Source organism: Macadamia integrifolia, chromosome 3, assembly GCF_013358625.1.
Source record: "Macadamia integrifolia cultivar HAES 741 chromosome 3, SCU_Mint_v3, whole genome shotgun sequence".
NCBI classification, from domain to species: Eukaryota; Viridiplantae; Streptophyta; class Magnoliopsida; order Proteales; family Proteaceae; genus Macadamia; species Macadamia integrifolia.
In genome coordinates, this window is record NC_056559.1 from 19224212 (window position 1) to 19237509 (window position 13298).

A 13298-nucleotide genomic window follows, 5' to 3' on the forward strand; every position below is an offset into this window, starting at 1 on the left:
GGTATACCTGGCCCTTGATGGCAAATCAGGGTTAGAGTTAGGGTCAATCAGGGTCATCCCGGCTCTTGATAACAAACTAAGGTCAGGGTCATGGTCATCCCGACCCGACCTTGAAAAATCAAGGCCAATCAAGGAGGGCAAGGGTTGGACCTGGGTTGAAGTTTTACGGCCCTGAATCAAGGTCAAGGTGAGTTTGGACCCAGTTAAGGGGACTCAAGATTAAGCTAATGTTTTAAGAAGCCCAACCCAATTGTAGTCCTTACAGACGATTTGATTTTGGTGCGTGAAGTCACTCTCTCTCCCTCTCTCTCTCCTTGATTTTCTCCTCAATCCCTCCCTGATCTCTTCCTCTCCCCAATTGTTGTCCCTTTCTACCTTGGCTGTCTCCTGATCGCTCCACGAATTAAGTATTTATGTTTTTTAGTGTTCAATATTATTTCTCTATAATTTTGTATTCACTTAACGATTAACGCGATTGGATCACCAATTCAAAATTGTGATGATATCCCAATTTATACATTAATTTTATAGAATATGACTCCAAAATATAGATTGTTTTTATATATGTATCAATGTTGAAATAATGGGAAACATAATAAATTTTCTAAAATAGCAAGAAGAATGCTATCTGATTGCATTGTTTCTAAGTCAGTGTAGAAGGCAATGAAAGGTGCATAGGACACCAATAAGGGTAGGATTTTTAAATCTTTTACTTTAGTAGCGTAATTGAATTTATAAAAATATGAAAAATAAAATCCCTTGTGAAATTGTGTCCAGCTCCACCATGATCTTGCTCTTAATCAGTTGAAAGATCAACCTTTTAATTAAAAACATTTTAAATTCGGTGACACCCCACCCCACGTAGTAGTACTGATCCCAAATCCCTATCATCGATCTATCTACATGTGCTTTCTACTTAACTTCACTATTCTTTGTGGCTGACATTTCTGCAGCTCTCAATGCTCAGATTCCAATATCTTGACTTCACGGAATACTTATATATGATTTAATTTCACATGTAACTTGCAGTCCCCAAATTATCTTAATGCTCAAAGAATCCCTACACTCATGGCCATATCTCATGATATCATCAATGGAAAATAGAAGTAAAATATTAAAATTCAAAGTCTCTGATCATCAAGACTCCTTTTATTGATTCATCAGGATAATACATAAGAGATTATTATGACAAAGATGCTACTATTACATTGAGATAATGGTAATATAAGGTAAAAATTAAAGGAAAAACCAGTATTAATGGAGGATCTACAATTATATATGTTCCTTCTCTTAGTGGAATAAATTTCAGAATCAACCTAGCTAGTAACATGATCAGATAGGCTCTAATTGAGTTGATGGGTTCAACAACATACAAGCCTAACAAACTAACAACAACCCACTTACAAAAAAGATCAATTAAGTAGAAAATATTGCCTTTATTGGTTTTGATCACCTTCCAATTCGGTATAAGCATGCTCATATGATCTCCATGTCCTATTGTATGTATGAATTCTTTTCAAGATGGATGGATGGATGGATAGGCGGGCTGCTTCTGTAAAAAAAACAAGCACGCCTCTGCCAAACATTGAACCAATTCTAAGCCTTTTGAACTTAGAATTGTACTTTGCTAGAGAAGGTCTGACCAAATTCCCAATTTGAAGAGACTATATCAGTGAAGAGAAGTGTGACTCCATCATCAGTAGTGACCTTGAAGGAGAGAGTCTGGCCATTGAGGTAGGAGTTGGATTGCCAGTTAGCCCCCCAGTTCCTCGACATCGACAACCACCCGGTTTTCGAACCTTTGATCGATGCAGCCTTGATTGCTCCACTCCCTCCCACATTGGATATCAACACTAGTTCAAAGTAGTTTTTCCCATTGATAGTGAACCTTACTCCACCATGTTTCTTACATGAGACCCTGCAACAACAACAAAAGTTAATGACCCATTTGGTAGTACTATCTATAAGCATGGAGCATTAGACCAAGCAAGTAGTAACAAACCTTTGGTAAATAACAGGGATAATCCCTCCTTTGTAGATGCCAATCTTCTCCCAAGCAGCCTGAGCCATGTCAAAATGCTTCAAAGGAGGATTGCACCAGCCACCATTGTCACTGGACTCATCGTAATTCGGTGGACAATAATTGGTGGCAGTGACAGTCACCGATTTCCCCTTTATGCACCATTCTGGGTCTGACTTGTAGTCACAAATGATCTTGAAGCATTGCCCACAAGAGGCACCGTCATTGAACAAGGCAGAACTTAAAGCTGTGGTCCTAGTCCCATAACCACTCGAGTACAAGTTACCATAACCACAAGCACCACCTGTTACATCAATCAACGATCCACTGAGATTCAGTCTCGTGTAACAAAGAACTATAAACCATAGACATAACAAGAAATAAAAAAACACAATGCATACCCATTGTTCCGGAGGCATCACTACCCCCATAGAAGGTGGCATGACCTTTGGTCCATCCAGAAGCGTTATACGCCGCGACTTGATTGGATTGATAGAAGAAACCCAATGAAACCAAGAAGGCAAGAACGATGCTCATCTTCTCCATTGCTCTATACCTAGCTAGCTTCCAAGACAATGTAGTACTGATAAGAGATTAGCTAGGATGAGGTTTGGGATTCTGCTATCTAAACATTTAAGGGCTTATATATATATTTCAAAATGTGATGAGTTAATGAAGTACATGGAAGTTATTTGATCAATATAAATAGGGAACAGTCCCTCTAATACAACAACCGCTCACATGTGACCACCGCAATTAACTCTAGAAAACACTCGGGAGTTTTTTAATATTTTTTATTAATATAATGTGTTCATCCACCATTTTTCTGCAACTCTCAGGATTTTCATGAACCTGCTCATTCAATTATTCCCACGTTCTCTTCCTCTCCCACCACACCCACATGCCATGCCCTAAGAGAAGATATATAGCTGTGAATCGGTCAAAAAACCACGCTGTGTGATTCAATTTTCCATTATTATTATTATTTTAATTTTCTTATCTTGTTTATTTCTATTTGAAGGAAATTACTATCTGCTTGAATGGATTGAAGATATATATGTTGCTTAAATCATCTGATAACTCACATGTCTTCTGAAATATATAGTGTTTCAACAAGTTCTGGGGTCTTTGCTGTGATGGTATATAGAATATATAAATTGGGAATAATCAGAATAATATTTCTATTTTAGACCCAGATTATTCTCCAGAAAGTCTCCGGTTCAACCTCAAACTGTCCATAGAGGAAGAACCATCTTTATACCCTTCTCTGAGTTCCTTGAATTATAACCATTTAATTTGATATTCATCAGTAGTGTTTGAAAGATGTATGTTAATTAATGTTCTCAAATAATTAGAGTTGATTCGGGTGTTTCTCCAATCAATGGTAAGCTCCAATATAGTCATTTGAGGTGGTATGATCATGTTTAACAGATGTACAAGAATGCTCCAATAAGAGAGCAATCTGACTGAAATTGAAAAAACTAAAAATACTAAGAACAAACCTAAAATGACCATAGAAGAAGTTGTGAGATATAACGTGCATATTTTAAGTTTTTCTAAAGTTTTGACCTTGATAAATGATTGCTGATTTGAAATCTGAAACTCTGAGGTCTGATTCCACCAAACATGCACTCAAGATTACAGCAAGCTAGCAAGGCTTACAATATTCAGAGGCAATAATTTCGGATGGAATTTTGTTGGATTATTATTGTTATTATTCTTATTATTATATTTTAATGAATATAAGAATTTCTCTCTCTCCACCGCCATTAAGGGGGATCCTGACCGTTGGATTTTATAGTCCCCCATATGGGATTATCAGGATGGGGTTGAGCAGAATATGATATGAATGTTGACAATTTAGGACGGGGGCGGGGGGCCCACTGAGAAGTTATTAGTTACTTTCACAGTTTGAAACTTTGACATTAGAATGGTCAGGATTCGTTGGCAAGTGGGCAACCTCCTTAAATAGGGTATATTCTTCCCCTTCTTTGTCCAATGAGAAAGCTTGAAAGTCCTAAATTAAGCTTTGGTCCCATGTGATGGTAAGCATTTAGAAGGAATCGTGAGATAACCTATTAAGATTTTGAGTACTGTTGATACCCATATCAAGAATTTAATTTAATTTAATTTTTTTTAACATACCTATATCAAGATGACTTATATATGCATGAGTAGATGTGAAAAGTCTCCAATGATTGATGATCTAATAATGAGAGTTTCTTATAAGATCCAATTGTCGGTGGGAGATTTAAAGAATGTTAGGGGATCCGAGTATCCATATCGGTATCGGCGGTATTCAATTTTGATATTCGAGACGATATTTGGTCGATCCAAGGGCTAGGAAGAGCGGCAACAAGAGTTGGAGAGCGAGAGTTGTAGGGAGAAGGTGAGGGTCAGGGATGCAGAGGAAGCCATTCATCCATCTTCATGACTTTGTCTTACTTCACATTCTACCTCTACCACTTCATTTATGTCGAATCACAAACCCTAAAAATGGCATATGTTGTGCACCGATGGATTCACTTTTAAACACATGAACCAATCGAGGATAAGACCGAGTGAGAGAACTTCCATGGATACTAAACCCATCAGATTCTTCCTATGCGCCCATCACAAATTCTTGAGGCAATGGTATTGGTGGTTGGATCATGTGGGGTTTAACCCTAAGGGGGTAGTCGGGCAAGGGATCTTCACCTCAGGAAGTGTGTGGTTCTGAGTTCGACTCCTCTTACCTTCTTGGGGCCATTCACACGGGGGGTGTTTAGTGCTCTTCATTGCTTTCAAGAAAAATTGAATGATTCTCATTTAACCCCAGTATGACACAGTTCATGCTGTTGTAGGGTCAGTATAGACCCATAGGAATAGTCAGGCCGAACGCCTGTGGATACCCATTGTTAGCAAGAAAAAAAATAAAAAAGGATCATGTGGGGTCCCACGTACTCTATGAAGAGTCAGTGCCAATGAGTTAGCAATCATTTTATCTAATGACTTAGACAAACCAATGAATCATTTTGGAAGAGTATGTAGTGAGTTGATGCTTTTTTCTTTTTTCTTTTTTCTTTTTTTAGGCTATATTTAGGGCATTTTAAGTGGTGGAATAGTGTCATGTTGATGCTTGTGATGTAATATTGTATTTCTTCAAGTATTATTGTTCTTCTCTCATTCTTATTGTAATCTCGAGTTTTGGGTATAAATTTAAGAAATGAAACATTGTAATCTTCTTCTTTTTTTTTTCTCTTTTTTGTAATTCCTTTCCCAATTGCCCTGTGGTTTTTCACTTCACTTTGAAGGGTTTCCATATTAAAGATGTGTTAGTTTGTATTTACCTATTTTCATTTTTATTACTTTGTATTACATATACAATTTTGTGAGCGGCACATGATTTCATGCGCTGTTATATTTTTTACTCATATAATTAGGAAGATTTTTCACCTCTTTCCCAATAACTGGTATCAAAGTTTAGTTGTTAATATTGTTTGTGGATCAAATATGAATGTAAATACTTCCTTTAGAGATTATGAGTTTGTATGATAGAAATTGATTAATATGGAAAGTCAAGATAGAAGATCTTCTCTATTCTAAAGATCTCTATTTGCAAATTGAGGGTATAAAGATGTTAGAAATTGTATCAGATGATGATTGAAAGAAATTGGATAGAAATGATCGCTTGTATCTGATAATGGTTAGATGATGTTGTGTTCCACTATATATTAACGAAAACTAGTGTTAGTTCTTTGTGGAAGAAATTACATGATTTATATGAAAAAAAGATGATTGGCAATAAAACAATTTTTCATCATGAAACTTGTAAATTTGAAGTTTAAGGAGAAATGGTCGGTCTGAGAGCACTTGAATGAAATGCAAAGCATTGTAAATTAATAAATTATTGACTATGAAATGATGCTTAATGCATGCTTCGCTACAAGCATTGTTGTTAACAACTGGGTACTCCTACTACTCTTAGCAACTCAGCAGTTAATAGAATTGTTACTATGAGTCAAGTTACAAGTAGTTTGTGGAGTGAACAAGTGATAAGAGAATCTTCAAAATCCACCCATCCACATGCATTGGTTACTGAAGAACGGCGAAGATCAGAGAATAAAGAAAATCGCATCGAAAACAAATTAAAAGGGAGGACCAAATGAAGCAAATATGTGACCTATTATTATTGCAAAAATCCCTAGCAAATAAAAGAAAAAGATTGTTGAAAATTGAAAAGAAATCAAAAGAAAGGAAAATGTAGTGATGAAACCAAAGAAGGACAAGAAACCATTGCAGTTGCTTCTTATAGAGTTTTACAATTTTAAGAAGTGTTGAAAGCTGCGTGAATGCTGCGTGAATTCAGCGTGTGATGAGTCGAATTGGGTGATTGTATGGATATTTCCTTACAATATACTATTAAGTTTGTCTCGAATTCTTCACCCGCTTTAAAGATTAACCTAATCCGCCATATTTTGGTGGCGATCTGAATGAGAATTTTTTTGAGATCTGTGATGGAAGCAGAGGGGTTGAGCCGATAGGCCTAAGCCCGGAGCCCATCACTGATCTCGTATGGGGGTGCGGGGGCGTGGTTCGATCGGATCGACTGTGACCCGATGGGTCGACCCCTGATTTTGGAGTATATATAATATACTGTTGCTTGTTGAGAAAGTCATTCTATTCTAGGGTTTTCACGCAGCTAGGGTTTCAAGGCGAGTTTTTCCTCACCGCTGTTAGGGTGTAATTTCTCTTCTGCATAGTGAATCATTTTCTTCTTCGTCCGAGGACGTAGCACACTACCCTGGTGTGTGAACCTCGTTAAATCTCTGTGTCGTACGAATCTATTGTCTCTTTATTATTCGTGTTCCTTGGTGTTTGATCTTACATATACAATTCAAGTGACTTTATTTCATAAGGATGAAAAATAATTGAGTATCCAAAATTGTTGGAATGAGTAATATTTGGATTATATTAAAGTTGACTACAAATTGATTCGTAGAGATGTGAGACATGTTCCAAACTTCAAATTGGATCTCATCTCAACTGGGAAGCTTGATGATGAAGTGTATAAGTCACAGTTTGGCAATAAGACAGTTTGGCAATAAGACTGAAATTATGACTGTCCACTATTTAAGCGACTAACACTATGGGAGTATAGAGTGTAGGGTGAAGAATGAGTGGTCATTCATTCGATGGACTTGCATCGATAGAGTGTAGGGTGAAGAATGAAGTGTTCGCCATTCAAGGGACTAGCATTAAGATGTGCAGGGTGAAATATAGAGTTGAGGTCATTTAAGGGATTAACAACGCAAGGTCCAAGTCATGACTTAGGGGCTGACAATGGACTAGTGGCATAGGGTGAAGAATGAGGACAAAAGTGATTTCATGAGCACAATGGTTTTCTAGCAAATCTGCAAAGTGACTAACCATAAAAGTCAAGGTGGGTATTGTTGGGTCTAATGTCTTTTATCCTGACTATTAGAGTTTGGTTCAACTATCCGATTGGGTTGTTCATTGGGGACTTCTAATGGAAAGGTGGAGAGAACATGATAGAGAGAGTGGAAGATTTATAGTCTTCCAAGATGAGTGAAGTTTTCAAGAAGAGTAGAGTCTTTCAAGAGAATGGAAGAAATAGAGTCTCCAAGAGTGGATGAGGTGGAGTCTTTCAAGTAGTTGGAATTTCAAGAAGGTGGATTCTTCCAAGGAGGCAAAGTCTTTAGGAAGATTGAGTTTTTAAAAGATGAAGTTTCCAAAAGAGTGTAGTTTTCCAAGGGCAAAAGATGAGTCCTATAAAAGAAGAGGGGTGTTTATCATGATGGGTAGTGATGATCTAAGTAGTGAGAATCTAAGATATGAGGATTCAAGTGAGTCCAATTAATGTGTACAACGTGTGTACAAAATATTTACAAAGACTAATCAAGAAGCCAATGTAGAGAGAGGAGAGAGGAGAATTGAAGATTGGATCGTACACTGTCAACATAGATGGTTTTGTCGAACCGCGTAAACCTCTTGTCTCTTGTGTATGCCTTATCTCTTGTGCTCGTTGATCCTACATATACAATTTTTATATCGTACACAATTATGTGTGTGCATATAGCTTTGTGTCTCATATACAATTTCTTGTGTTGCTCACATTGGAAACAACATTCCTTCCACCAACAAATGGACCATCAAGGTAAACCAAAAAACTCTAAACTTCCCTTTTGAGATAACAGACCTTCTAACATTGTCAATTGCTTGCAGTGACTTGCAGTGAGATTTTACAAGCATTCAATAACATTTTCTTTAGAATCCAACAATATCCCACAATCAAGAAGATTGACCATGACCCTGATGATCCCCTCTTCAACTAGAATCGGTCTCTCCTCTAACATGGCAGACAAATTCTTCAGGGTACCAGCGGAAATAGGCTGTGAAATTGACTCCCTTATAGAGAGATGCAGGGAGAAGAGGGAGATATAGGGTGGGCCGGCAGAAACGCAAGGTACCTTTTATTTATTTATTTATATTTTTTAAATTCTTATTATTTTTTAGACAATACTATGGTTGATACAAAACCTTTTGCTAAAAAGCACCTTTACCTACCAAATTGGATCAATACAAGCCGATACCATGATTTAAAACCCTCGGTGGGGATTCCATGCTTATTACAAGTTGAACAGCTCATAGAACACCTGAAAGTGCGGATTTGATATATTCAAAATTTAAAAATTCAAAATTAGGGTATGGATTGGCCTCTATCATTTCTTATTTGAATTGGATATCGAGCCCACGGAAATGGATATCAGAAGAAGAAGTAAAAAAAAATTACAAATATTTGATTTTTTTTTTTTTTATAGTTTTCATTCATTAAGTCATGTAGATTAGATATAAAAAGTGAATTTCATTGATTTTTTTTTAATAAATAATAAAAATAGCTAAAAAAAATATCTAACTGCATTCATGATCGATTCCAAAACAAATTATTGGAAGCTGGAATAATTGGAAATGAGTGTAGCTAAATTTCAATTTGAATCCGACGATTCGATTGATTTCTTTGTTTTAAATCAGATTGTTTGAACAATGGATACTGTTCAATTAAGTTTTGAATAATCAAAAGTTGAAACCTAGGAAAAAAAGTTGAAATTTTGACCCCATAAAAAAAAAAAAAAAAAAAATCCTTCTGATAAGCATGATTTGAAAGAAAATAAGGAAAATCAATCAATTACATGTATACATTTGGTATCACTTCTACGATATGATTCACCTCTTTATTTTTATAGCACATGTACACAAAGTTATTTTGGAACAAATTTATTCATGTGGAATTGTTGATTGGGAGAAAAAAATTGGAAGGAGAAACTTCTACTCGATCAAGAATCATTTTCTACTCGATCAAGAATCATTTTCTCATTCTTTTTCATTAGATTTTTCTTTTCTTTGGTCATTAAAACAACTACTCAATTAAAAGAAGCTGATGAAAACTTCCTATGGCCTGAAGAGTTTGCTTGAAGGTACAAGAATAACGGGAGAGGAAAGAATTCATACACAAGAATGAAATTGGAATGGTATTGGGAGCTGATTTTGGCATTAGTACCAAAATATTGCTAAGTACCGAATGAAATTGGAACTGACAGTATCATTTGAAAAGATATATTTCATGTTCTTGTGCTTAAGTTTTATACCTAGAGTTTGATGTATTTGGATAGTCTTTTTTTTCTTATGAAAGTTTCAACCGATGAATCATTAGTTATGTACTTATTTTATTATAATACTATATATCATTAGTTGTGTTACTATAAAATTGTTTGATGATGACACTAAGACTATATCGAGGCTTGTTTATTTAACCATCTCGTTAGAAACTATTGAAGTTCAACTTTTTCTGTAGTGCCTAGAACCGCTTAGGAACTTGTACCATCTCATCTTATTAATAATCCGGACTGTAACTTTAAGTTTGATCCTATTAACTAAACAGAACGGTTCTGAGATTGACACCTTTGACAACAATATTGGTACAACCTCATCCCAACACCCAAGCCATCACTATTAATACCCTTATCAAGGAGGCATCTGATGTATTATCCGGACATATAAGAAGTTATCTTTGAGACTCTGTCACATCTAATATTAAAATCATGAAAGCAGTGATAGACTGTCAAGAAAGGGAGCTATACCCGTCTAAAAATGATTTTTTTTTTTTTTTTCCATATAACTCTGAATATTAGAGATATGTATAGAGGACCAAGTTAACCACTCAACTGAATCCAGTTATAAAAAAAACAATAGCTAAGGCTATTAGAGTTGTGAAGATCGTTTGTAGCCATTGCACTAGTGCAATGACCATCAGATGGTTCGGAGTTCATTGGATCATGTGCCCAGATACTCTCAGTCATCCGATACTCACCACACCTCACCGCTCATTGCAAATGATATGGAGAAGTTGTTTCAACTCCATTAAGATATTTTATCGTTAATATTGTTATTAAATGTTAATACTATATTAGTTAAGGATAATTACTGTTTATCTGTGGTGGTGAAAAGGGACTTAGGAATGATGTAATAGACTTTTTATTTTCATAATTTAGTGTTCTTTCCTTTATTACCAAAAAAACAAAAAACATAAAAAAAAAAAAAAAAATCTGTGGCCAATGCACCGTTTTTTTTTTTTTTTTTTTTCAAGACGCCAATGCCACCGCTCCCCTTTAATAATCCAGAATTAATCAATGGGCACATATGGGATTATGGATATGTCCACAGACAGACAACATGGATGATAGATCTCATCAATGTAAGGGTCCGTTTGGACTACTAGCTAAAGGGGAAACCGGCATCTTCTTGATATGCGAACAACCACACCTTATCATGCACGTGATGGTGGCATAAGAGACGTGTATATGTATTCATTTCTCAATCACAAGGGATTGCTAAGGGTTTGGGGGAATCTCTTGGTATTAGTTAATTCCCTTTGACAAATTATTATTATTTTTTTCTCTTTCTCCAATTGATCAAATATGTAGTTACCATTTTATAAGGGCCTAAGCCCACATTTAAATTTCAACAAAAAAACTAAAGCCCACATTTAAATTTCAACAAAAAAACTAAAGCCCACATTTAACTGGCCCCATCTAGAAGCAACCTATAGAAGAGTTGGAACTAATAATATAAACATGGGGAAAGGTTCTTTAAGCATCTTTGATCTCCTCACATGAAATACCATTTTATCATGCCTAATTGGTACACTTTTTTATGCCATTTGTTTAAAAAACTTTTTCCCTATATTATATATAACGCCGTCAAACTACGTAGCGTACACTAGTACGCATGTGTGTACCTTTCTTAACTTGCCATTTGTATTTATATAACCATACATGCCCATGAACTGAAGAACGTGAAGAGAAGTCAAACTAAAGAATTAAAAAACATATGAAGACCCATGTGCCCTCCACTAAGTTTTTGAGATCTCTGTTTGTGTTCTAGATGGAAATAAATTAAATAAAAGAGCTTATTTTTTATTTGTAATTATGATACAAATTCACATATAAATGATTTGATTTGATACTAATCATCAAAAATCAGTTTAATATTTGCGTTTGGAATACTTTCCTTGTTTTGTGCTCAACCCTTTTTCACTGTTTAATGTACTTTAAAGTTTGGAAGTTGTCCAAGTCAACGAAGTTACCTGGCATATTTAATAGGACCAAGCTTTCCTTCTCCCACGGTGAAGATTAATAGTGCAAGGGTTACGTAAGTTATAGTTTCATACATATGCAAATTTCTTGTGGTGGATGGGGGGTGGGGTGTGTGTGCTAGTTTCACTATGTGAAGGGGAATTGGTTTATTTGAATAGCTTGCAAAAATGTGTTTGATTACTTTTTTAATAATTAGGGTTATTAATTAGCTTCTCCATTCAGTTTATTAATTAATTAATTTGACTTTTTTTTTATTCAGCATATTATCATTAGTCTAATCATGTGTTTAGTTAGTTAGTTAATTTAAGTTGGGTTAAGGTTGGTTCATTTGTTTTAACATACTAAACTGTGTTAGCTTATCTGGGCCTTTTCCTTCTACTTGGCTTGAGAGTAGATTATTTTCAACTTCTGGCCCACATCTGTTCATTTGGTGGAATGGTGGAAGCCCATGTTGATTATGAGGGAATGAATCAAAGCGAATGGAACTGCTCCATGAAGCCTGGGACATTACTTAGTTTTGCAGTAAAAATCCTCAATCATGATGGATTACAAGGCCATAAAGAGTGGCTAGCTGAAGTTATTTTTCTTGCTGACTCCTTCATCCAAATTTGATTCAATTGATTGGTTATTGTTTTGAAGATGAGCAATTGCTGCCAGCTTAAGAGTTCATGCCTTAGGAAAGCTTGGAAGTCACCTCTTTAAGATGTAAATTTCCATCTTAAAAGATCGATCTGATGAGAGGAGGAGCTGTTCACACTTCCCAGGTATATGAGAAAGGGATTTTTCCACTCATAACCGATGTGAGACTAACGACACTCCCCCTCATATGTAGGTGGGTTGGAACCACCTTACACTAACGTAACTAGAAAGGGGAGAACAAAAACCTAATGGAACAGGAGAGAATCCACTTTGATACCATGTAAATTTCCATCTTTAAAGACCGATTTGATAAGAGGAGGTGTTCAATTCACAGTAACATGAGGAAATCAATTTTCATACAAATTTCCATCTCAAAAGGCTGATCTCATGAGAGGAAGTATTCACAAGTATTGGAAGAAAGGGATTTTCCCACTCAAAATCGATATGGGACTAACATAGAAAATAATACATTATATAAAACATAGTAAGAATGAAGAGAGGTGGGTAACTATCAAGTTAAAATGTCAAAAGCTCATGATAGGGTGGAATATTGAGGCTACTTTAGGTCTCTTTTCCAGTTTCTTAGTTTCTCTAATCATTGGTGTGATCTCATCAGTGTGTTGATTTCCTCAGTTTCATATTCAATTAAACTTTGAGGGTTCTAGTTTTTATTTTTTTAAGTTTTACAGAGGCATAAGATGAGGCTGCCCCCTAAGTTCTTGTTTGTTTATCCTTGTTCTGGAAGAGGTATCTAAATTGCTATTGTTGTTCAGAGATTATAACCTTTTCATCAAAGTAATTAAAATGCCAAGAAGGGCCACAAAATATCTTACTTTTTGTAGATGACACCTTTTTTTTGTTAAACTAGACTCTCCATGAGGCACTAAATTTATTTCAAGAGCTTACAGAACAAATGGTTAATTTTGAACAAAGTGAAATTTTCTTTAGTTAAAACACTCCCTAGGCATTTTTTTTTTTTTTTTTTT

The 13298-nt window shown here is 35.6% G+C and overlaps 1 protein-coding gene across 1 annotated transcript; it reads right to left on the reverse strand.

The window, feature by feature from the left end:
• Positions 1 to 1205: 1205 nt before the first annotated feature.
• Positions 1206 to 2672, reverse strand: LOC122074714 (expansin-A11-like). Its single transcript, XM_042639664.1, has 3 exons — positions 2422 to 2672; positions 2003 to 2324; positions 1206 to 1918 (listed from the first exon to the last, which is right to left on the reverse strand). Exons 1-3 carry the CDS (start codon positions 2564 to 2566, stop codon positions 1612 to 1614), a joined length of 774 nt encoding a protein of 257 aa, XP_042495598.1. The 5' UTR covers positions 2567 to 2672; the 3' UTR covers positions 1206 to 1611.
• Between the last annotated feature and the right edge of the window lie 10626 nt (positions 2673 to 13298).